At 36.4% G+C, this 26,892-nt stretch overlaps 1 protein-coding gene and 2 long non-coding RNA genes across 3 annotated transcripts; 2 read left to right on the forward strand and 1 right to left on the reverse strand.

The window, feature by feature from the left end:
• Positions 1-13,796: 13,796 nt before the first annotated feature.
• On the forward strand, positions 13,797-15,686 carry LOC18434191 (ubiquitin-fold modifier 1). The gene is made up of 4 exons (XM_006844265.4): positions 13,797-13,963; positions 14,082-14,179; positions 15,075-15,107; positions 15,398-15,686. The coding sequence occupies exons 1-4, from the start codon at positions 13,851-13,853 to the stop codon at positions 15,475-15,477; spliced, it is 324 nt and encodes a 107-aa protein (XP_006844328.1). The 5' UTR covers positions 13,797-13,850; the 3' UTR covers positions 15,478-15,686.
• An 863-nt stretch (positions 15,687-16,549) lies between these two features.
• Positions 16,550-17,804, forward strand: LOC148779464 (uncharacterized). Its single transcript, XR_016045684.1, has 2 exons — positions 16,550-16,637; positions 17,197-17,804. It is a non-coding gene; the product is annotated as an uncharacterized LOC148779464 (long non-coding RNA).
• A 6,740-nt stretch (positions 17,805-24,544) lies between these two features.
• LOC148779465 (uncharacterized) lies at positions 24,545-25,688 on the reverse strand. Its single transcript, XR_016045685.1, has 2 exons — positions 25,503-25,688; positions 24,545-25,272 (listed from the first exon to the last, which is right to left on the reverse strand). It is a non-coding gene; the product is annotated as an uncharacterized LOC148779465 (long non-coding RNA).
• Between the last annotated feature and the right edge of the window lie 1,204 nt (positions 25,689-26,892).

The following is a 26,892-nucleotide window of genomic DNA, read 5'->3' on the forward strand; positions in this document are numbered from 1 at the left end:
TTAAGCTTGGGCTTTAGTGGTTACTAATTGACATTATGCAACACTACATCTCAAGTTCGATTCCTACCATTGAATTACCCAACTTATACTTACCCAAAAAAAAAAAATGCAATGTGTGCTCAATGCTTTGGGGCTTTTGTGCGGCAATTTTTTAATCCGATATCGTTAGATACTTACGCTCTTATACAATATCTGTGTAACATGAGGTGTAGTGTGAAATACAGATAAAGATTGAGATACTAGAAATTTTAGAGGGAGAAATGAGAAAATTATGGAGATAAGGAAAACAACATTTAAAATAAAAATAGATAAAAAGTAAACCCCCAACCTTATCAAAAAGATATTGTTATGTAGAGAATAAAGATAAAAATAGAGATAGAGAGAGATTTTAGAAGGGGGTAAGGGAGAAAGATTGTTGTACCACAATATCTCTATTTTATCGCCGCCAGTAGAATTGGCTTGCTCTTTGGCATTCTCCACCAATGAATCTTGCATCAACTCAAAAGAACATGAATTAATGTAGCAAACAAATCAAATCACCACCATGCTCTCTTTTCTCCCTATGGAAGAAGGAAGTATACCCATTCACACCAAAAAGTTAAAGACTTAACTTGTGCAGCTATTAACCGTGGAACTGTTTTCTTGCTAGACTCCTGGAGTTCACCAATAATTAAATTCTCATCCAGTATGTAGAATGCCTAGGAAAAACATTGCAATAATAAGGAAATGCAAAAAAAGAAAAGAAAAGAGAAAAAGAAGACAAAATTATTCGGTTTGAAAAAATCATTTTCTGTGAGTTGCATCCAAAGTGCAATATTAACACAATACTATGGACTTGGTGACAATTACATGCGATAATTTCATTATATAATGATGTTCTTCATTTTCTCAAGAGAAAACCCAGGCTAGTATCATCTTCGATACTGTCCCAATAAAATGAAGTTATTGGGATAATATGAGCCTGCCCATTATCATCGCGACAAATATTTTACATGATACAATTATATAGCACCGTTATTAGGATTTTGTTTCATGTTGTGATGATCTCATGATCTGATTTTATGCATGGACAAGTGCTTTAAGATTTATGAAGACGTATTCCTCTGCGTTTTTTTGTGATTCATTTGCTTGCCATGTGCTTCTTTTCTTACCAAATATTTTACATGATACAATTATATAGCACCGTTATTAGGATTTTGTTTCATGTTGTGATGATCTCATGATCTGATTTTGTGCATTGACAAGTGCTTTAAGATTTATGAAGACGTATTCCTCTGCGTTTTTTTGTTATTCATTTGCTTGCCATGTGCTTCTTTTCTTACTTCCATTTAATATAAAACAACAGTAAAAAAAATATAAATTAAATATATGCTTTTATATTTGTCTCACTCCTAATTCTTTTGAGAGTTGGTGACGTCCTATAAGAAGGACCTCTGTTTTTTTTATAAGTTTCCTCAACAAATTTGTGCATACAGACATATGTATGCATATGTTTCTTGAATCTTTGTTCCTCCTCCTTTCATTCATTAATGCGTATTTATATGGGCTTTTACTTAGAGTTTTGAATTTGAGATAGTAATGCATGCCATATGAATACATTGGTTTTCGTTTTCACTTTGACTTCACATAATACACACTCTATTTTAGAGAGAAATTAGGTGTGAGAAAAAAGCAAAGGTCGTTGGGTTATTCATGGAGATACCATAGGTTACTAATGGGTGACAATCATATGTGTACACAGCTAGAGTAAGAGAAAGTAGCCCATGCGCCTGAATTTTTTTAGGATGTTTGTTTAATATGTAACTAATCTGATGAATGTAGAATTATGGTTTTTGGGTGAGTAATATATAGTTGGGGAAAGGTTCCTATACTTCTCCTACAGTAAAGAAAATCTATGCTTTCCCTATCATTCAGCCATTCAATTTTGTTCAAGTGAGCCACTCATCGTTTGATTTTAGATCAAACTCCTTACGGTATTTTATTTTTACTTTTGTTATACAAATTGTATGAATGTGAATTTGGTACATGCCATATTCTCATTGGGGCGCACCTACATAAAATATTAAAAATAATTATTCGCTAAAATATAATGATCGAAATACCCCTTGAAACTTTCAGGGGTATTTTGATCATTTTATTTTATTGGGAATATTTTTTTATATTTTTCACATGTGCGAGTTTAATAGAAGATTGGACGCTCAAAATTTGGTTTCAACAGTAATAGGTAAAGTTCCTTCTTCTTCTTCTAACTTCCTATTATCAAACACGCCCTAAAGGTATGAGGCAGTAGTAGCAATGAAATAATGAAATAGAATTATTCGTTCTTTTTTTCATTGTTTGCCATAATATTCAATAAAATTGTTGATAAAACCACTGACCAATTACTTGATTTATAATGGTCTATGCATCATCATCATCATTATCATTTTACCATTTTTTCAATTAATTGGAGTCGGCTACATGAATTTATTCTCCATTATGCTCTATTAAAAACCATATCATCAGTAAAGCCATAAGTCCCCATATCTTTTCGGACTACTTCCAATCACATCCTTTGGGCCTACCCTTTGCCCTTTTTAGTCCTTCCACTTGAACTAACTCACACCTCCTAATAGGTGTTATACTTGGTCGACGCCACACATAGCCAGACTACCTAGGTCTACTCTCTCTTATTTTATAGCCTATTGGTGCCACACCTAAATTATTTTGAATAGATTTATTGCAAATTCTATCCCTTCTTGTCTTGCCACTCATCCATCTTAACATCATCATCTCTGCTACACTCATTCTATGGGTATATTGTTTTTTGTCTGCCTAACATTCTGCCCCATAGAGCAAAGCTGATCTCACCGTTGTCTTATAGAACTTGCCTTTCAGCTTCATTGATATGCGACGATCACATAAATTTCCCATTGCACAATTGTACTTCGCCCACCCAACTCTAATTCTATGTGCCACATCTTCCTCGATCTATTCATTTTCCTGGATTATCGACCTAAGATATCGAAAGTGTGGTCTTTTTTGTACGTCCTGGACATCAATATTTACTACTTCATCGTCTCTACTCCTATCATTACTAAATTTGCATTCCATCTACTTTGTCTTCGATTGACTAATTTTAAACTTCTGTATTCTAGAGCATGCCTCTAAAGTTTTAACTTTGTGTTGACATCATTTCGAGTCTAATCAATCAAAACTATATCATCTGCGAACAACCAAGTGCCTAGTTAAGTCATCCATAACTATGACAAAGAGGTACATGCTCAATATTGACCCTTGATGTAGACCTATTATTATTGAAAACTCACTTGTCTCTCCACTAGCTGTTCATACACTAGTAACCGCTCTATTGTACATATCTCTCACCAAGTCAATGTAGTGTCTAGAGACGCCTTTCTTTTCCAATACCTGCCAAATCAAATCTCGACTTACTCTATCATAAGTTTTCTCTCGATCAATAAAGGCCACGTGGAGGTCTTTTCCCTTTGCCCTAAACTTCTCAATTAATTGCCTAAGTAGGAAAATAGCCCAAGTTGTTGACCTTCTTGACATAAAACCAAATTGATTTTAAGATACACTCATTTCATGGCTTAGTTGTTACTCAATGACTCTTACCAAAGCTTCATAATAATACTCATAAGCTTGATTTCTCGATAGTTTTTACAATTTGGTATGTCTCATTTGTTATTATAAATAAGTACCACAATACTTTTCCTCCATTTGTCTGACATTTTCATTATTCCAAATTTTTATCGGGATACCATATGGTCCTAAAGCCTTTCCTATCTGGATCATTTTCAAAGCTTCTTTCACTTCCGACATCATGTTCAAAGTTTCATTTTTCTTCGTCAACCAATTTATCCCTAAATAAGTCGATTTTCTCATTTTTTAAATTCTACCACTTAGTTATTGGACGCCCATTACTTTCCACTCTTCTCTTCCATGTCTTTACGCAAATGTCTGTGACCAAGTGTCTATGTTGTGTAGTCAAACTCTCTCTTTGGATAACTTTGCAATATTTACTTGATGGTCGATCTACTTTCTTGACTAGGAAGATGTTTATCTGGCTTTTACATATTATTAAATGTTGGTCTCGTTTTTTAAAGGAAGTGCTTACTATTGCTAGGTCGTAGGCCATAACAAACTCTAGATCAATCTCACCCATTTCATTTATTTCTCCAAACCCACATCTTATATCCTCTACTATCATTCCCTACATGACCATTTAGGTCCCCACCTAAAAAGGTCCTCCCTCCATTAGGTATGCCTTGGATTAATTAATCTATGTCATCCCAAAATTGTCTCTTAATAGTATTACCTAATCCTACTTTTGGTATATAAGCACTAATTACGTTAATTATCTCTTCTCCTAATTACAAGTTTAATTAATAAGAGTCTATCACTTTTTCTTGTAGACAAGCTATGTTACTCTCCTTTGTCTCATAGTATCCACTAATTCCATACTCTTACATGTAAGCATTCCTATGTTCCATGTAGCTAAACAAATCCTACTATCTTGGACTAACTTCTTTACTCATACTCGTCTAGGGTGTCGCAAAAACTCTTGCCTTTTTTTCACCGCAACTGGCCAGCGCTGCAGCGCGTCGCTTTTAGGGAACCCCTTAGCTTCCTCTTGTTCATTTTTCACTATACCTGGGTTTTGGTTCAACGTGTTGCTTCCAGGGAATGCCCTAGCATAAGCGACACTGTAAGTTTATCATGATTCATGATGGGTTTTGGCAAAATTTTACATTGGCTGCCTACCTAACACAACCATGCCCATTTACCTGTGCGTGAGATGGGTCAAGGAAAAGTTCAAGGTCATCACCCTTCTTAGACTGATAATTATCTATGCATGCATACCAAAATCCAAGGGGATTGGCCCCATGCATGCATACTTTTTCTTTTCTTTTTTTGGTTATTATCATGCATGTTGTGCTTTCATGAAATCAAATAACATATATTCATTTTTATGTAGTATAATATTTATCTAAATCAATGGAATCGGCCCCATGAATGCATATTATATTTCTTTATTCATTATTATCGTCATGAATGTTGTACATCCATGAAATCAAATAACGTATGTTCATTATTATGCAGTGCAATATTTATTTGCGATAACAATAGTTTTTCTCTATCATCAAAAAATGTTAAAAGATTGTTTTAATGTAGAAAATCACTATTCTGAGAATTATATTTATATTCATATAAATACCTGACAAAATATGTTAGGCCTCGAGACATCATATTTGTCGCGTAAATTCAGCAAATGTTCAAATTTGTAATGATATTACGTAATAAAAAATAGATCATAACTCTAGAAACCACTTATATCTTATTTATTGAATGATTTACTGAATTAGTGTCAAATGCATATTCAAAATTTGTAGTAATTATGTCGTAACCTTGGAAACCATTCAATTCGTAAGAGTTCATCAAACAAAGATCAATGTAGAGATGCATGTTAATGTTATCTATTTATATGATTAATGATCATTCTATTCTACGTACACCAAACGTAATCCAACTAGTTTACAATAATCCTTAAACAAAAATGCTAATATTGAATGCAAACTATCTAATTTTTGGATAATGTGATCTAACCATCCAGGAAATCAAAATCCAATTTCTTTTGTTTGGGAATGCTTGTGTGGTGACTCCTTGATCCCAAAATTGCACCATAAGGAAAAAAAAAAAAACCGGAAAAAACAAAGAGCAAGTAGGTATTTTACATGAGGGAATACACATATATTATGATCCTGAGAAAGCATAGAATAGACACTCATTTCCCAAAGAAATTTTTTTCAGCCTTTTAGAAAGAATGTATCGTCTGCTAGAAAGTATGAGGCGTGTCTTTCGAAGCAGCCTTTTCGATGACTAGCATGAGGGAGTAGGCCTACATCTCGCTCAATTGAGGAGCACGTTAATTATTCTTTTTTCTCGCCTATTAGGTTTTTATGAAAATAATTCTTTAAAGTCAAAATTGATGTACAACTACATAAATACTTTGATAAAAAAATAAGACTTGTGGTTTAACAATTGTTGGATTTGGAGTTCGCCTCTTGTAGGTGCAAGGACCTTCATGGAATTATCAATATTTTTACTGGTTAATAGAACAAAGGGTATTCATAATATTACTAGACTTGTTAATGTCAGAGAGAAAAAAGGAATCTTACATGATATTATTCAATTGAGGATAAAATTATCTAGAGGGAATATTATTACTAAAATAGAGAAGAATTCTCCTCTTTTGGATATGATTATTTCGTAAATAACAGGTTAAGAGAGAGAAAAAGTAGAGAATTCTTAATATGACTTATGTGCCTCTCAAAAAGAGCCTCACTTTACACTTAAAGACCCATTTCTCTCCTCATAGTTTTCTCTCTTTAGAAACCTTAGCATAAAAAAACCTATATTAGTGATTCAAGAGTTTCCAAGCTTGCCATCAATGGCTCAGAATTGTGTAGTGTATATTATACTTTTAGCTATCATACAAAGTTGGCTTAAAGTTTCGGACATCGAATTTTTTATCCAAATAAGCTACACGTAAAATGAACAAAAGGATCACACAAACCTCAAAAAGGAAGTTGGATTTGAAAAATGTATGTAACATCTAACCGATCCTTATTCTTTAGTGTTTATGCTACATTGGGATTCGCTCAGTGAATCTAACATTGGTATGAGAGCCTTTTTTATGGAAGTTCGGCCTAAATGCATATATTATGCTAGATCTACATTGCCACCTTGCATCTCAGTCAGCATGACCTTTTCATTTTACAATTGTCCCTCACAGATAATAGTTGAGCAGCCATGAAGTCAGCTAAAGCCTAGCCCTAAATGGCCTTTTAGGCACTTGTAATGTCAAATTTCATCAGTAGGACAGACCATTAGTTGTCAAATACGGCAAGTTAGTGAGTATTTGATAGGTTTTACCTTGGATATTAACGGACCAAATGGATTAAGAGATAAAGTACTAGCTTTTGTATTACAAAAATAAGAGCTAGACATGTCTTTTTAATGGAGGAATTTTTGCATGCGGCGCCTAACTTCATGCGGCTGAGGTAGTATAATGCTTCCTCTATTCATTAGTCATTATGCTAAGGGTTTCCAAACAACTTTCCAAGGCCACTGTATAAAGTATGTATGGTTGCCTTATTCTCGTGTTAGTTAGTACTAGTAGGACCGCTTGAGGTTGTCAAATATTTTTTAGTAAATGTCGCTCTATTCAAATGGAAATCCCTTCTTCATTCACTAGAGAATGGTTGATGTCTCCCTAAGAGACCAAATAAAAACCTCATAATGTAGGCTAAATTTTCATGTAACAATTTAAATCCCTCAAACCGAGGAGGTGGCATGTCTCAAGTGTTCTTGATCTTGGGGGTTCTATCTCAATACCTCGGCGTCATATGATGAATCCTATAAAGTTCCTAGATTGTACACCACATGCGCATTTTAGAGGTGTGCTTGTAGCCGTTCAAAAATGACTAGTAAAACTGAGGTGTCTGCTATGTTCATTAGGCTTGACAATCAAGTAATAAACATAATATTCTAAATTTTCGTGTAGAAGCTGACTGAATATGACGGTCAAAGCTCCTTGATAGGTGGTCCCAGCATCCTTGATGTCAAAGTGCATGACCATAAGGCAAAAGATACCTTTAGGTGTTATAAAGGTGGTTAATTCCTCTTCAGTTGGGTCCATTTTAGTTTGGATGTAACCCAAATAACCACCTATGGGTGAGGAAATTTCATACCTAATTATCGAATTAATGAGGAATTTAGTAATAGGTAAAGGGAAGCCATCATTTGGGCAATGCCCATGGAGGTCACAAAAACCAATGCATACTCTTATCTACCCATCCTTCTTTTTCAAAGGCATGATATTTGTTAGCCAAGTTAGTGAAATGTGGACAATGTGATCTAGCCAATTATATACAGTTAACAATTTTCTTTTCTTTCTTTTATTTATACCGGCTAGAATACTTTCAATTTTCAAAAAATTACAACTTTAATCATGAAAATAAACCCTAATACAACCTAAGATCATCTCTTCCATGCTATTAAAATTCTTTATAATCATATAAAAATACAATGCATGAAGAATCAAGAAACATGATGCCATTAAAATTGCCGAATACCTTGCCTCAGGTTATCCCCAAGGATTTCATACACTCCACACCATGTCTCCTCTAACAATAGTGCATGGTATCTTGGTCTACCACTGAGTCTCACCAAATGGGAAGCTTAGCCAAACCTTTATTTGAAAATATGAGAGCATAGGAACAAGGGACAGGGACCCCCTTGTGATCTCACTAGGCTAGGGCGTGTCCCTTTTCTTTGGGTCTACTAGGGGCATGCCCTTTTTTTTAAATTTTTTAGAAAAGATGAGAGAGCAATAAGAGTAGACAGAGACATTAGCCATACATTCTTTAGATCAGCCATCATAAATAAATGAAAAATGTGCTAGAACCCTATCCCTTAGTTTCGTTAACCTAATCCAAATACCACTGAGCATATATATATGAATTGAGGGATATGATTCTAACACATAGATTTATACATTTATAATGTATCTAAATAGATTTCCAAATACCCGGTTCTGTATATAGAAATCGAAATACCACTTGGCATAAATCAATTATTTAAAATCCATTTTTTCATTAATTTTCAACTTCATTTGGATGTGCTTTGTTTAACCATGCTTTAAATATATTTTTTGTATTTTATTTGGGTTTTTTGTATTTTTTATTTTTTAACATTTTTTTGACTGCACGAGACTTGCTCAGTTAGGCCGGTTGAACCCACCGGTTCATCGGTTAGGCCAATTGAACTGCTTCTGGCCCCATGTCTAGTTCTGGTTTGATTTTTCCTACACTAGTTGTAATAGTCTTTTAAGTTAGGGAAAAGTTTATATAGAGCCTAAGCTCTAAACAATCGAATTAGAGCCTACCTCAAACCTTTCACTGGTGAAAATCTATTTGTAGGCCCAATCCTGACCACCCGGTCAGATCCAATGAGCTAAGTTTGGGTCCAATTAACTTGAACCGAATAGGGTATGGCTCGAGTCTAGGTCTAACTTAAAACTTAGTCAGATCGGGTTAACCCTGACCCGACCCGACACCCCTAAGCCTAAGCCCTGGCCTTGCCTTATAAAGATATCTTGTTTAAAAATGAGTCTACAAGGCACTCTTGACTACAAGAGTACTTTATCCTAAACTGCCCTACATTCTTATTTTGAGGTTCGTTACAAAAAAGTAAATGAATTGTTAGTGCGATTAAAAAAGTATTAGGGGCCTATGCATAGAAAGTATGATAAGGGGATGAATCATAATTTCCCCCATCTTCTATGTACACTTGTCGCAAGGCATTTCTAATAGAGTATTTATGTTCTCAATGTCTAAATCAATAGTAATATTACAAGAGTTATATTTTGGATCTTCAAGGTCCGAAATATGGGCAATTTGGTCATTTCAAACAACATGATTGGGTAAAAACATTACAATACAAAAAATTGAGAGATTTCGAGCATGTTTGGTTGGTGTAAAAATATTCCCCGAAAAATATTTTCACAGTAAAATTGCTTTACATATATTAAGTAAGGAAAGAAAGCATATGAAAACAAAACCCATGGTAAAATATTTTACCATAAAATGAACCACTTTGCATGAATACAAAACCACCTCAACCCATGGGGAAGTATTTCCCAGGTTTTATTTTCATACGCAGACGCACTAATCATTATTCAAGATCCACTATTTATAATATAATATATATTATATAATATTTTATTTATTAAATAATATATTTAATAAATAAATAAATATGTAACTAATATTTAATATTTAATATTTAATATATAAATAAAATTTTATACTAAGCAATTTATTAGTTTATATTATATTATATACTAAACAATATATTAGTTTATATTATACTATATTATATATTATGTAATATTATATTATACATAACATTATGAGAAAGTATATAATAAGACTATTTACCTTTGGTACAAGGTGGTCACAATTATTCTTAACTATTGGATGTGAAATTAGGTGATTGCATTTATTTCATGGACCAAGCTCAAAGTGAAAAAGAAATTTTCTCGGATTTTGTAATAAACTCAAGCAATCAAATTTCACATCAGATGGTTGTAAGTAATTGTGACCTCCCTATAATAAAGATAAATGGTCTCATTTTATACAATCTCATTTATTATATAGGAAAAATTATTGATATTCCCCAAAGTTGACTTTCTAAACAGCCTACCCTTAACTTTTTTTTTATTGCAACTTTTATCCGAAAACTAACTTTTATAGCCCAAGTAAAAAAAAGGTCAAATAAAGACCAAAATGCCCTCCTTTAATATTGTCCATGCCTCTCTCTCATAGCACCCACAATCTTTTTTGTTTTCAAAAACTCACCCCTCTCTCTCCCCCCATCTAAAACCCAAGCCCTATTTTTTTCAACATAGCTCTCTCCGTCTCCAATGCACTGAGCTCTCTCTCTCCAAAGTACCGAGCTCTCTCTCTCTCCAAAGCATCGAGCTCTCTCTCTCTCTCTTTTGAAAATTAACACAATCTTTTTTATTAAATAAAAAAATTGATACTAGACACAAGATATACAAGAAATAAAAGAAGATGAAGCATTAGAAAAAATTTACAAGCAGAGAGGTGGAGTTTGCTCTTCCTTTGGCTAAGGCATCTGTCTCCTCATTTGCCTCACGATAGCAATGATGCAAGTTAGCGGTGAAAAAAGAAAGGATGTTCTCAATCTCATTAAACAATACTCTAAGGCTCCATGGAACATTGAATTCTTCACGGCTCCAAGCTATGACATTTGCCGAATCTCCTTCAATAATCTTATGTCCTTCCCACTGTGAACAAAGTTTCAAACCCTTTAGGAGACCTCTAACCTCCGCTTTATTAGTGGTAGCAATACCACAAATGGCTTTATTAGTGGTAGCAATACCATAGCTTGCTGCTCATATATTGCCTAACTACTACCATCAAAGTTCAATTTGATTGAGTATAAAGGAGGAGGGGACCAAACTATAGCTCTTTGGGTAGATCTCATGTTGCCCAAGGTCACAACTGCTAAGGGGTTATTAATGATAAGACTATTTGGTGTAGAGCTACTATCTTTGTGAGATGAAAACCAATTTGCTGTTAAAGCTAAAATGTTAGAGTTTAGCATAGCAAAATCAGTAGAGATTCCTTCAAACACTCTTCGGTTTATCTCCTTCCACACACCCCAAAGGACAACCCGCATAGAATACTAAAATAATATTACCCATCTTTGGGATACTAGGGGATAACCATGGAGCGATAAGCAATTTGCAAAATTATGGAATTGGAATGGATAAGTTGAAACATTGGCGGACCCAATTCCAAATATTATAAATGAAAGGGCAGAAGAGGAATAAATGTTGGGTCATCTCATCGCTAGTTTTGTACAAATGTAGACATTGGGTATTATGAACTATCGCTTCCTTTAGTTATCCACAATGGCTAGCTTCTATCGACAAAGTATCCATAGAAACAACTGAACTTTAAGAGAAACATGGAATTTTTTTATCTGAGAAAGTCCTAAATCCAGTTGTTTATATCGATCGTAAAAGATGAGAGCATATGCTAACTTAATGTAAAATCCCTCGAGGTAGTAAGATCCCATATCACATCATCCAGTAGTTTAGGAAAAAGCTGAACATTATTTAACATGTCCAACAAGGTTTGATACTAATGGATAAAAGTATCAGTCATTCTCTTGTACTTGCAATAAATAGACCAAACAATATTAGTATGATTATCCCCACTAGGCTCCGTAATTGTAGCTAATGGGTTTGAGACTTTAAAAAATACTTCAGGAAAAAGGTATTTAAGACGGTAGTCACCAAACCATTTATCATATAAAAAATGTGTAGATTCTCCATTACCCACAACTTTCTGGAAATGACAAAGACAGATAGGTCTCTCAATGTCAATTGCCTCCAAATATGGGAAAGAGTGGCCTTATTCCTTGGGCTTTTTATAATGGGTGTAGTTTGTATAGAGCCTAGGCTCTAAACAATCAAATTAGAGCCTATTGTCAAGTAGTGTCGAGAAATGTAGTTTTAATATTGAAAATCTTTGTGATAGCCTTAAAATATATATTTTTATATTTATTTATAAAATTTAAAGCTTCAAAAATAGTGTAGATCGACAAATCTTTAAAATCTTGAAAATTTGAAAATTGATGCTATAAAAATACGTTACAAAATACACTATTTCCAAAACGTTGAAATCCATTTTTTTTTCATATCCATGCTTCGTGATGTCAAGATGATCAATTTGAAGATATTTGGGCATCAAAACAACCTCTTATAGTCAAAATTTTCAGGTAGGCTCAAAATTGATTGTTTCGAGCCTCGGCTCTATATAGACTTTCCCCTTTTATAATACCATAAACTTGATCGATCCCACATTTTTCTCTCAAAATTTCTACCCAAAGCGAATCTTGGTGGGTATGTACTCTCCACCACCATTTTAAAAGTAATGTAGAGTTCATGTTTTTCAATCTACAAATTCCCAAACCACCTTATTTTATAGGTGCATACACCTTTGCTCAACTAACCAAATGAATCACTTTCTTTTTTTCTTCATTCCCCCACAAAATGTTCCTCATAAGTCTCTCTAGGATGCTAATAATCTGGGGAGGCATTCTAAATAAAGACAAAATGTTCCTCATAAGTCTCTCTAGGATGTTAACAACATGACATTCTAAATAAAGACATATAATAGATTGGAAGGTTGGATATGGTAGATTTGATGAGTGTATATCGATCTCTCTCTCTTGCGCTTTCTCTCCAACGTCTGTCCGTCAATAGGAAACATGGTCTTGCACTAGATGCTTTCGGTCTGGCACTTCCAACTCTCGGTCCAACAATATTTACTCTTGGTTCGATGATTGTGCTCTGCGGTCCGGTTGTTGGTCGAGCATTGCCATCGGTCCGGCAATTTAAATTGCGGTCCGACAGGAGGTGCACTCAGTCTGGCATAGTATATTGGCAGTCCGACAGAAGGTGTCGTTGGTCGAACAAGGTTATATGGTCGACAAAAGGTGTATTGATCTCCGTTGAGCACGTGAAATAGCGCTTTGGCAAGATGTATTGTCGGTCCGACACTTCTTTGCCACGATCCGATAGTAAGCCAATTGTAATGGGTTGTGTGACGGATTGTTCTTATGACAGGGGTATCGGTCCGACAAGAATATATGCCGGATCGTCTTTGGTTATTGAGTATGGGGATTTGACACCAATATGTATAGATAAGGGCTTTTTTGTTTAAAGAAGTATGACTTTTTGACTTAAGGATATTTGTTATAAAAATTAGTTTTGGGATAAAAATTACAATAAAAAAAAAATTGGGGGAAGTTGTCTAAAAATTGTGCTTTGGGGTATCTATTATTTTCTTTAGTTTTTAATAAAAAATAATAGGTCCCCGATTTTTAATAGAAAATAATAAGTTGGGTCATGATTAGGTCCTCGATGGATCCATACTTCATCCACCAGGTTCACACCCAAACCCTGCCCAAGTCGTGTCGAACCATTAGAGCTGCGGGTCGGAACGACCCGATTCATATCCCTAATTAACCTCTCATGATTCCGCCCGGGAGTCCTCTATGTGGTCTTTCCGGTAGTTAAAATCATGAAGGCCCGGAACGTGCAAAACATTACCTTTCCAAATTCCTCTACCACGGTGTAATCGTATAATTACACGACCTGCTTCAAATACCCCTCTCGCCTAACACATTTTTTCACAGGTAATCTCTCTCGCGTTACTCTCTCTCTCAATTTTTTTTGAGCAGAGGCCATGTCTGCTAAAATTTCCTCAAATTCTGCAACAAACTCTAACAAGCCAATGGGGGGTGGCAAAGTTTCCTTCAAAGTCACTCTCACCTCTGATCCAAAGCTCCCCTTCAAAGTGTAAATGATCCTCTCCTTTGTTTTCATTGAATTAGGTTTTTCTATTTTCTTCTCACATGCAATTTAATTATGCATGATGCAACTAAAATTAAGATTTTTTTCGTTTTCTCTCTTCCAGTTTTAGTGTTCCAGAGGAAGCCCCTTTCACAGCGGTCTTGAAATTTGCTGCGGAAGAGTTCAAAGTGCCTCCTCAGACCAGCGCTATTATCACCAATGGTAATCTCCTATCTCTCTCTAGATTATAGCAGCCGAATCTATAGTTTATCCAGTCTGATGGCTCATTCTGAAATTTCCATCCTCTTGTTGTTTTATTTATAGTTTCTTAATTGTTGAATTTGGTGATATGAGAATCCATCCACTAAATTTTAATGGTCTGTCTTTCTAACTTCTGGAAACTTTAATTGATCCTGGCAAATCTGACTCAGAAAGTTTTTTTTTTTTTAATGTAAAATAGTCGTTGTTTGCAGTCCGCCTGTTTATTATGGTACTATCTGTTATTTTGCTCTAAAAAAATTTATGTTTATATTCATCCTGCTTTCAAAATGCATGGTTTCATTGCAAGAAAGATTAATAGTGCAGGAGTCGGGCAAGTACCCCAAGTTGTGTGCAGAACTCAGGGTACACAAAAAAAAATTTGCAATTTTTTTTAAAAATTGTAAAAAATGTAGAAATGTTGTATCATATTTTATATGATTGGGATCTTTTTGGCAAAGATTGGTGAGTTTTTTTTTTTTTAATAATCCCTATTTTTATATTTTTCTTTAAAGCTTATTTTAAAATTGTTTGGTTTTACTTTCGCTGCCTTTTTAAAATTTTTTTTTTTAAATTTTCATTTTTATTTGAGTTTATTTAGGGCCTTTTGGCCCTGTGCAGGACTCGCCCAGGTAACTTGACTCAGCCAATGGCCAAGTCCTTTGGCTGAGGCGAGTCCAGCACACTGAAGATTAATATTGGGTGTCTAATTTCCAATTTGGTAATGTAATTCGGTGCTGCTTAAGGCACACAATTTCTTTCACAATTGTTCCAAATATGTTTTGCTTAATATCTCAGTCATTCTATTCGAAATCACTTTGTGAATGGAAATTAAATTCTTTCCTCACTTTGCATGCAGATGGTGTTGGAATTAATCCACAACAAAGTGCAGGTTGGCCTCAAATATCCTTTCTACTTCTCATTTCCTTATAAGTTTTCTTAATCATGTGGAAATGACTACTGGACTAAGCTTTTATTTCTAAGATTGACACAAATCTGGTCTACGGAGTTTTTTTAGATAGAGACTCTGTATCAATTACCCCCCCTTTTTTTTGGTGAAATAACGGTATGCATTACTTTAGGGATATTGGATTACATTGTAATCTTAAGTTGATGTTTGCTGTGATTTTTCAATTAATATTCAATATTGTGAACAATCTAAATACTGGCTGGTGTTTTCAGGTAACGTATTTCTCAAGCATGGCTCTGAGTTGCGTCTTATTCCTCGCGATAGAGTTGGAGCAATTGATAAAAGAATTTAGTGTAATCTGTGACTGTATCCAGAGAGTTTCACACAATCTGGCTTACTAGTAATTCTCATAAATGAAGAATAATAGTTTGTTTAGCGTGTTTCAAGATGTGGATGGATACTTTTGTTATCTTATGAAGCAAGATCTTGTTGAAATCATATTGAATGGATTCATTATGTTTTATGAGGAGTTATATCAATCTACAAGCCCATGCTTCAATATTTTTCTTTCCTTTAGTAATACTTCAATACGGGAGGCGGCAGCTTCTATCTTTAGTTGATTGCAGCTAAGTAAAGGCAAATTCTACTTCTTCACAAGATTCAAAAGTCCATGTAATGAATCAAATGATTAGCTAAAGCCGAATAGCCTAATGTTCCTAAGATTCACGAGTTTATGATATTATTCAAATAGTTAGCTATAACCAAATAGCCTAACGTATAAATAATTGGCAATATGTTATTTTCTTTATTTCATTGATTATTGCTTTGGAATTTCTATGGAGTTTAGCTTATTCATGTAGATATCTGCCGTTAACTTATTATTATGAATTCGTGCTTCTGGTAACTGTTTCGTTTGAAAGTAATATGGTTTGCTTATTGTTGGTGGGAGTTTCAAGTTCAATTTAGTAACAACATTAATTTATCATATTCGCCTTAATAAATACCTCCAAATCAATTCCCACTATGCAAATTTCATTGCGACTCTAGTGGATTTGATGTGTCACACTTAGTGCAGTGATCTTTTTTTTTGTCTTTCTGAGAAAGGTACTGGGTTGTGGTTATCCTTTTCCTTAGTGCTACTTGAAAGCATCATTTCTGATATGTTGTGGCCCTAAAGGATTTATGGCTAACTACTCTTAAGGATTGTTCCACAGAGTTTGCTTATGACTCAAAACATGTCTTTGACTGTTTATTCAGTTAAAGCCTACTACTCGTTTCCTTAAACAATATGTTGCACGCTTATTGATTGTTTTATGACTCATGGAGTCCACTTGCTAATGTGACCAAATTGTGACCCTAATGAATCTGATTATTCAAAGTTTTGTACGAGTGACATAACCAGATGGAATTCCCATTGGGATTTGATACTTTGAAATAAGATGCACAACTACAGATGCAGGCATGGGGGTGTAAGGATATGATCTAACATTTCTCAAAATCCAGGACAAGGATGTGAGTACCCTCGCCAACTCAATGATGCACATAAATCATAGCTTATCTAGTGCATAAACATGTGTTTGACACGTTGATGTCTAATTTTATTCACATTGCATTGAATATTTTCTGTTCATGTTACTTAGGATTTATGAGTCTGTTCATGTTACTTAGAAATATTAGATCAATATTGGTGTCCTATAATGTTGACCCATACCCTTTTGGTCATTAAAGTTTCCTCAAAAAATGCTGTGTTTTGGGAGTAGTTAACACTTGTACCGAAAAGGTTGGCTATTTTGGTCATTTTAAACAATTCAAATTGTCTAAATTATTTATTCAAATTGCATATTGATAATTTCCTCAAAAAAAATGTTTATATTGATAATTTTGTAGGAATAACTACATGATAGCATCCATCTACTCATTGCTTTCCCGGTGAATTTTAACTATAACTATTACTTACAAGTGATTTCTCTGAGATCTTTTGGATTCTATGCAATGCTTAATCTATCATTTGATGTGTTCAGGATCTGTAATAGATTTAGTTGATTTATGATGTGATTTCTGCTTACTCCAGGGCCTTTTAATTCATTGAGTCATCTTTGTTTTGCCAAAAGCTTGGTAACATTATCTATATTCCTCATCTGTGGGCATGGAATTGATTGGTTTGCCAAAAGCTTGGTAATGTTATGGTTGTGCTTCCCTTAATGCATCTCTGTCTCTTTTTCATGAGCTCTCTCTCTCTCTCTCTCTCTCTCTCTCTCTCTCTCTCTCTCTCTCTACAGGTCTTAGTTGAAGCCTACAACCCTAGAGGGATAGTTCACGACCTGTCATAGAGCACATCCAGGAAGCTTAGAAGACTCTGCTCAGTACTATGATCTTCATTAATATGTATCTTGTTGTGTTTAGAAGCATTGCCTTCTGTTGTGGTTTAATATTCTAGTTCCTACACATGTGGCTCATTTTTGTCTTATTGAGTAATTCAATGCCACATCACAAAATATTTTTCAACATTATCAAACTTGGAGAGCAAAGAAGCGGGTTTTTTTGAAAAGGGTGGATGAGTGTCTATCATAAACAGGTTTAGGCTGGCCATTGCATTTATATGAATGGTGGATCAATTGTTATGCATCATGTACAATAATTTTATTGAAATTATTTCATTGATGTTTTGTTCGTTGTGTACTAATGCTTTTTTGTAGTCCATATACACGGTTATACTCTGTTAATAGTGTATGTCGACTATTAACAAATCTATAAACTTCACTCTTGACTGTCCATGTACCCTGTTAAGATTGTCTACGGAGTAGTTAACACTGTATACACACATTGTGTAATGATGGGAATGGATTTTATGTGGGCTGTCTATTCCATACATGCAGTGAATGATATGCATGAATTGTTAACATTGTATGCACACTAATTCTAATTAGAATATGGATCATTAACTGTCCATACACACTGTTAGTAGTTTGTATGGACTCTTAACGGTCCATATGTGGTCTATGGACTGTTAACAGTCCATATGCGGTTTATGGACTGTTAACAATGTGTTTTGACTGGCAACAGTCCATAAACACTTTTGCCAGTGTTCATGAACATATATGGACGATTAACGCACTGTTAACAGAGTGTGTGGAACAGGCCATGTACACTTTTAACTGTGATTATGAAACATTGTTTGACAAACCGCCAGGTTAGATCAGAACCGGCCCCTTGTTGGTTTTGGTTTCGGTCGGTTTTGGTGATCGGCCGGTATTTTAAAAACAAAAATTCAAAAAAATGTTTATAAAATCTCAAAAATAAGGGATTTGATTTGTACTACATTTTTTAATATTTTTACATTATGGTAAATATCAAAAATTGTTTTGATCATTAATACTCACTTTTAAAATCCATTTTTGATTAACTTTCAACATCATTTGAATGCGTTTTGTTTTAATCATTCTTTATATGCTTTTCATATTTTAGTAGATTTTTTTTGCATCTTTTTTATTTTTTTCAACAATTGACTTGGGACTTGCCCGGTTAGAAAGGTTTGAATCGGCCGGTTTACCTGTTAGGCCGGTTAAACCGCTTTTGGCCCCATGTGTGCTTAACCGTTCCGATTTGATTTTTCGAACACTGTTATAAAATATGGACTGTTCACAGTGTTCCTTCACTTTTAATAAATGAAATTGTTGGTCTGGAACGTTAGAGGCCTAGGAAATCCTTCCAAGAAGGTAGCGGTTAAGGACCTCACCTCTAAAGATTCACCTGCCATTCTTGCTCTCTTAGAAACCAAACTACTTGATCTTGATCTCCAACTCATTCGTTAGGTTTGGGGTAGAAGACCTTGTCAATGGGTCTCCCTAGCAGCGAATGGGGCCTCTGGAGGTATTTGGATAGTTTGGAACCCTTCAGACCACTTTCTCAATTACTCACACATCGGGGAATTCTCTGTCACAGTTCTCATAACCAGTATTTCCGATGGAATACCTTGAAAATTCACAGCAGTCTATGGTCCCAACTCTGCTTCTCTTAGAAATAGGCCCTAGTCAGAATTGGATCTGGTTGTGTCTTTGCCTCATCCCATTTGGTGCCTGGGTGGTGACTTTAACATTATTTGTTGGTCTTATGAGAGAAACACCTCTAATTCTATTTCCCAGGGAATGAGGGATTTCTCTGATTTTGTCAGTCGGAACGAGCTCTTGGATGTCCCTCTCCAAGGCAGCAAGTTTACTTGGTCCAACCGCGCGCAACCAATCCCCTCTCTAAACTTGATAGGTTTCTTCTCTCCCTGAATTGGGAAGAACACTTCTCTAGATCCTCTGCTCTGGCACAACCTAAACCCACGTCGGACCACTGTCCCATTCTTTTAGATACCCTGGCTGTCAAGAGGGGCATGAGTCTCTTCAGATTTGAACTCCTCTGTCTGCAAGATGAATTCCTACACTCCCTTATCCAAAGTTGGTGGAATTCCTATTCCTCGCTCCTCTCTGGAAGAGCAGGATACATCCTGCAGACAAAAATCCTACTGCTCAAAGCCTCGCTTAAGTCCTGGAGTAGGTCTATCCCTAGTAACTTCCCTCATATTAAATCCTCTCAGCTCAACACCATTCAAACTCTCGATCGTCTCGAAGAAGATAGACCACTGTTTGATTTTGAACTTGAGCTCAGAAACAAGACAAAAATGGAATATCTCTCTACTCTCAAGAAAGAAGAGATATATTGGTTCCAGAGATCTAGGATCAAGTGGCTTAAAGCAGGGGATATAAATACAACTTTCTTTCACCGGATAGCCATTTATCCTAGGAGAGACAATTTTATCTCGATGATTAGAAATAACAACTGCCTCTACCTGATGAAATTGATCTGACCATAGTAGATTTCTTTAAATCCCTCTACATTGCTCCCCTTGGCCCTAGACCCAGGCTGTCTTCCCTAGATTTTTTGAGCCTCTCAGACGATAGAGCTTCATGGTTAAAAAAACCTTTTACTATTGAAGTGATCTTGCAAGGCATAGATGCACTACCCAAAGATAAAGCCTCAGGCTCCGATGGTTTCCCGATAGCTCCCTTCAAGGCTTTTTGGGACATTTTTGCTCTTGACTTTAAACTCTTCTTCGATGAATTCTTTCTACGGGTAACTCTACATAAAGCTATTAACGCAACCTTCCTAGCTCTAGTTCCCAAAGTGGAAGGGGCAGAGGAAATCAAGGACTTCCGCCCTATCAGCCTGTTGAACTCCTCCTACAAAATTCTTGCCAAAGTCCTTGCAACCAGACTTCAACAGGTCCTTCCTTCCATTATCTCCTTGTTCCAAATCGCATTCATTAAAGGAAGACAGATTCTTGATGGAACCTTAGTGGCTCATGAGTGCATCCACTCTCGTCACCTCAACAAAAAACCTGGCCTTATCTTCAAAATTGACTGGGAGAAGCTTATGACCATGTTGATTGGTCCATCCTAGAAGAGACAATGGTTAGATTGGGATTCCGAGGTCACTGGAGGAAGTGGATGAGAGGGTGCTACTCTCACCCACACTTCTCTATCCTTATAAATGGGACCCCGAAAGGCTTCTTTTCTTCTTCGAGGAGTCTTCGCCAAGGAGACCTCTCTCACCTTCCTGTTCGTAATTGCAGCTGAAGTCTTCAGTCGCTCCATCTCCCGGGTGTTTCAGGCTGGTCTTCTCTCCGGCTTCAGGAGCAGTAGACACGGCCCAATAGTATCCCATCTACAATATGTGGACGACACTTTGGTGTTCTTAGACGCCTCCTCTAAGGAAGTGGATAACCTGAATCTCTTCCTCAAATGCTTCCAAGAAGCAATTGGCTTCAAAGTCAATATGGAAAAATAAAAAATAATGGGGGTTGCAATTTCAAATGCTGAGATTAGAGGGCTCATTCCCAATTGGGAATGTAAAGTGGAGGACCTCCCTACAACGTAATTAGGCCTCCCTCTTGGACTAGGCAAACCCAAAAAAGGTCAATGGTCCCAAGTCATTGATAGGGTGGACAAACGCCTGACTGGATGGAAAGGTCGTCTCCTTTCGATGGCAAGGAGGTCGACTTTGATTAAAGCGACCCTATCTAGCTCTCCAGTTTACCTAATGTCACTCTTCCATATGCCTGCTCAAGTGGGCAATCGTTTGGACCAGCTCATGCGAAACTTCCTATGGCTAGGGCAGGCACAGAAGAATAAATTCCATTTGGTTGCTTGGGATAACATCTGCCTTCCTAAAAACCAGGGTGGTTTAGGCATCGGGGTTCTCAGAAAGCTTAACCTTGCCCTCTTAGGCAAGTGGTGGTGGCGACTGGCATCCCAGCCGGATTCCCTGTGGGCTCAGGTCTTAAGAAACAAGTATAGGATCCTTGAAGGAGCTTGGCTGCTGAGAGGTCCCAAAGACATAATATCTCAGGAGCATGGAATTCTTTTCTTCGATTCTGCCTCACTTCAAGAAACTCATTATATTTCATCCGAGAGATGGTTCCCGTGTGAGATTTTGGTCGGACTTATGGCTAGGATCTTCACCACTGCGGGAGGCTTTCCCAGACCTCTATTCCCTGACTATCAATCAAGAAGATACAGTGGCTGAGGAATTGACTCTTATAGGAGTACGTAGAGTTTGAAATCCTTCTTTTCGGAGAAATCTAACCGATGAGGAGTTTACCAATTTTCAAGTGCTCTTAATAGGTCTTCATTCCTACTTTATTCCAAACCCAGGTAGAGATGTTTTGGTTTGGACACCTACACCTTCAGGAGAATTCTCGGTGGCCTCCTTTTATAAAATCCTATCACAGCCCCCCGCCTTTCCGGCCAATCCCATCTTGGCAGTTTCAAAAGTGTGGTCCACTATGGCTCCACCCAAGATTCAAACCTTCAACTGGCTTGCCAGTTCCTACAGAGCCCTCACTATTGACCACCTCCAAAAGAAAGGGATGCCTATCCCTAACATATGTGCTTTATGCCTAAAAGATGAGGAGTCAAACCATCACCTTTTCTTACATTGTGATTTCTCTTCTGAACTTTGGGGGAACATCTTGCTACTTTTTGGCATCGAATGGGTCACTCCACCTACGTTAAAAGCGCTCATCTCCTATGAGCTCCATCCCACTTGGCCAACGGCTGGCAGTGCCATGTGGAAGGCAACCGTAGCAGCAACCTTGTGGACCATTTGGGTGGAAAGAAACAACCGTATTTTTCGAGGTTCAAACTACAGCCTTCTTCTCTCCTGCAAGGTAATCTCCATGGTGTATCATTGAAGGAGATTCAAAGAATGTTCTCTCATGGGCTAGTAGGGTTTCATCTCGGCCATGGTACCTAACCACTACATTCGATGAAATTGATCACCTTTGTAGGGATATGGACGTCTTATGGTGGCATACTTGGAGGATGTCCAATGTCTACGCGGATCGCTTGGCGAAAGAGGGCGCTAATAGGCAATTACAAGACCAAGCCGGGTTCGTCTCATTTTTTGCACAAGACCTCTGACTCAGCTCGCTTCCTTAGCACATCACCTGGCCTCTCTCGGCCTCCTCATTTATTGTAGTTTTTGAAAGCTTCATGTAAAACAATACATTGGGCGGTCTTATAAGCCTCTTTGTATATGATACACTAACTGACTTCCTGATCTCTAATAACCTATACTATAAAAGTACCAAAACTAGGCCCTAAAAAATCCCCAAAGTATATCCCTTAATCCCCACATTTAGAAACCAAAGACAACCCAAATATAATCCCGTGCCTGGAGGAATTGATATATCTAACCCAATTTCAACCATCCTCACATTCTCTATGTATCAACTCTGATAAAATCCATCGTAAAAAAAAGTCACATTTGGGTAGATGCCAAAGATTGATGGTGAATTTCAATCCATGACTTACAATTTTAGAAGAATGAAAAGTTGAATATTCTCAAATCATGGAACCAAACTAGTGCAAAATATGATACCTGCTATCTTGTCATGATGTCGTACCACTTGGACATCATGCGTGAGTTGATCTAGTCCTTAGGAAACTTTGTGACAGTTTGCTGCTAATGGGAAAATGCATCTTGATCTTAGTGACATCTTGAAATCACAACCAATTGACTCAAGCTTTAATTTGTTACTTCATGAACCCTGTAATCTATAAAAGAAACATACCAAAAAATCCCCAAATGGATCCTGTAAACATCATAATTAGAAACCAACGAAAAACCAAAACAGGTCCATTAAACTCTTCCTCAAGATTTGAAGTTGGTTTGGATGGGTGGCGCAATAATTCCACATTCTTCATCCTTCCTCTTTGCTAGCCTTATAAATTTAGATGGTACCAAGAATACCACAAGAAATGGGCTGATCTGAATAGATGGAGGAAGTATACATCTAGACCTAACTCAGCCATCTGCTTTCTCTATGGAGATACCAATGCTCATCCTCAAATAAGTCAAACCATTCATTAAGAATATCATTCTTCATAAGAAGTAAGAACCAACTCATCATTAGGCTCTATTTCAGAGATTGGTGGGGAGTCCCAATCTACGAATTCCATATTTTGTGAAAACAATAATGAAAATAAAGGTCACTATATAATAATCATTGGACCAATCTAGTGTCGAGGCCCATCCTTGAAGAAGCAGATTGACGTTGTATCTTTCTTCCTAACAAACAATATTTTACATGCCACATCTGATCCCCAGTATCCCTCCACTCTGTTGTGCTGCCAGCGTATCATGTGTGAGTTGATCTAGTTCTCATGCAAAATTGGCGACATATTGTTGCAATGGGCAAACCCACTTAGTCACGCAAGCCCTGATCTTTTAATCTTGTAAATAATATCGAATTATGCAAGTAATTAAACCAACTAACACAAGATTCTACACAACGTAGCTGGAAAAGGAATTCAACACAAAAGAAGTATTACATGCTTCAATTTTCTTCCATGGAAGGAATCCATAACAAAATAAATAATCCTAACCTCTTCTCAACTCCTTACACCACTATTTTAAAAACTTCGAACCCTGAAAAAAATCCCTAAGGGAGCATTTGGCAACTAGAAGATGGAAATGCAACTTGGATTTATAGTTTTGATTTCTGGATGCTAGCGATTTTGATACATGCTAATGAAAAATATTTGTGTATGCAACCTGTCTGGAAATATGGGAACATATGTTTGGTTGAACCTAGAATTTTGTAAACCTGGATATTTGGGAATTAGTCAGGCATATCTGTTCATTGTAGTTTTCATTTATGACAGGTGATATTTGTTAAATGAATGAGAACTCGAACTCATAGCTTATCCACAATAGGTTTAACAATATGAATGGTATAGATCATACAGTTAATATAATTCACAAATAAAACACTATTGAATCACCTATATATTTTCCAAGCCTTTTTCTTGTCAAGAACATGCTATTGAATTGAATACTCCCGATTTTGATCTAATGGCTGAGAGCATGTGTAAGTATTTCAATTTTATTTTTTTTCTCTATGCATTAGATTGAGCTAAATTTTTTTTAATCTACACTTCTCCCTCTCATGCACCAGTAACAAATTTAAAAAGAAAATGAAAAATAAAATGACCAAAAGAAATTCACCAGCTCTAGAAAACCCATTTATCGGAGGATTATATGCAACTATATCAAGCAAGACTCCTGTGTTTTCAACTCTCTATAACACCTCTTTTGCTTCCATAACTGACCTTCTACTAAAGGAACCTCAATAAGCTTTGTCACTGTAACCACATCAGGTACCAATCGAAGAGCCAAACTCTTCTCAAACGAGACCAAGACTTTCTCTTCCTACAATACCCAGATGTCCTATTGTTAAAAATGACATGACTAGGCTTGTCATCTCACTTCAGACTCCAGACTCCTTGCTCTACCCACCGACCCATTTTTGTAGAGGCAATGAATTAGAGTATCATACAGCCCTAGTTCAGACTCATATTTCTGGTTTTCCACCAATTTCATGAGCTCCATCAGTATCCCAAACGTGCAGTCATCAACAAAAATCCAGATTCCAATCTATCGCGCCTGTAAAAATCCCTAGCGAAGTGTACCTCTCACTCACTAAAATGGCTAGTATGGACTTGTACACCTTGAGAGATGGGTTGATACCAAACTGGGTCATGAGATCAAGCTCTCGTATGGCTTTGTCTATCACTTTTGCACATTTAATGAAAAATCCCTAGATCAAAAAATCCAAAAACTAAAGAGAAGTTAGGGTTTCTGATGAATGAAAAAAAAAGTGAAGGGAAAATCTAACGATGAAAAGATGGGGTTTATGATGATTCACAAGCACCAAACTCTAATTCTCTGAAAAGAACACACACATAAATAAATTGGGGTTCCAAGCACTAGAGTCCAATCCCCTAGAGGGAAAAAAATATTCTTGTAGTTGTAGATTGAAGATTGAACCTTTGCAGGTGGGTGCTCTGCTAGAGAGAGAATGTGCTATTTGTAAAAGAAAATTGAGAGAGAGCAGGTTGCACAAGATAGGGGGGAGAAGGAGAGAGCAAGGTGAGAGAGAAGCTCGATAGAAGAATGAGAGAGAGCTTTGGAGATAGGTGGAGCGAGCAGGGGATAATAGAGGAGAGGAGGCTAGGGTAGAGTTGGTTGGGGTTGAAACCCCCACACGTGCTCGCTCCCTACATGAAATTTCTGATACGGGCTCTCACCCTGACATGTCGCGTAACAATTCACAAAGGACACGGTTTCTATGAGTCTACGTAGAAATGAGTTTCCTCTTAAAAATCTATTTTTGAGATGGATTTTTGGACCTAATTTTTAAGGAAATCTAATCTTTAACTTGTAGATCATGAATATAAAAAAATAAAATTTTTTTGAAAATTAAAAATAATAATTCTATCAAGAAAACATTTGGACTGTTAGTTTCAATTATTTTTAGATGAACCACCTATTTGCATCCATCTTAAAGATGGATGCTTTATACATCGGGGACTGCAATTGTAGAAATGCAGTCCCCGTAACATAAAACATTTTCCATTCACAAATGTTGAAGTACAGCCGTGGACAAGAAGTTTCGGCTTCTTGTGTCAAAAGACTTTCTTTACTTATGCTAAATATATGTTGTTAAAAAGTGTTGTTCAAGGTTTCAAAAAACGCTAGGCGGCCCCTAGGCGGCCTGCCTGGCACCCAGCGCTTAGGCAGGCGCTTAGGCGAGCGCCCTGCGGTGCAACTTCTTAGGTTTTTTTTTATATATTTGTTATCCAAATGCACATATATGCATATATTTGTGTCAAAATTTGTAATTTATTCCAAAATTTGAACCATACAAAACATTTAAAAGTCTAATAGGCTACTGTAAGGTCTCCAACTCTCAAATTCAGAAATTCTCCATATTGGCATATTCCGTATCCATAAATAAACTATAATAACATCCAAGATTCCGAGTCTCCAACTTTCCAAGTCATCAACAAACTGACTTCCAAAACTATAGAAAAATCAGTAAACCAGACAACGAAATAGTCCAAAAAGGCAAAAAAATTACAAACCACATAACTAAATAAAAATCGTTAAAACTCCAAATGTCTAAAGCCCAAACTAAGATGGTGCAATAAAGTATTAAAGTTACTTCAAAAGAAGAGAGAAGACAATCAAGACATCAACAAGAATCAGAATCATCATCTTCATTGCCTTCATCTACATCAGAATTGAGGCCTTCATCATCAGAATCATCACCCTCTTCAACATATTCCTCTTCTTTCAGAGATTCTTCTGAATCTGCCTCCTCTTCCTCTACCTCCCTCCGCGTAGTACCAGCAGAAGAAGTTGCTCGAGTGGCTCT

Source organism: Amborella trichopoda, chromosome 12, assembly GCF_054954075.1.
Source record: "Amborella trichopoda isolate Santa Cruz 75 chromosome 12, AtrichopodaSantaCruz75HAP2 v2.0, whole genome shotgun sequence".
Taxonomy (NCBI): domain Eukaryota; kingdom Viridiplantae; phylum Streptophyta; class Magnoliopsida; order Amborellales; family Amborellaceae; genus Amborella; species Amborella trichopoda.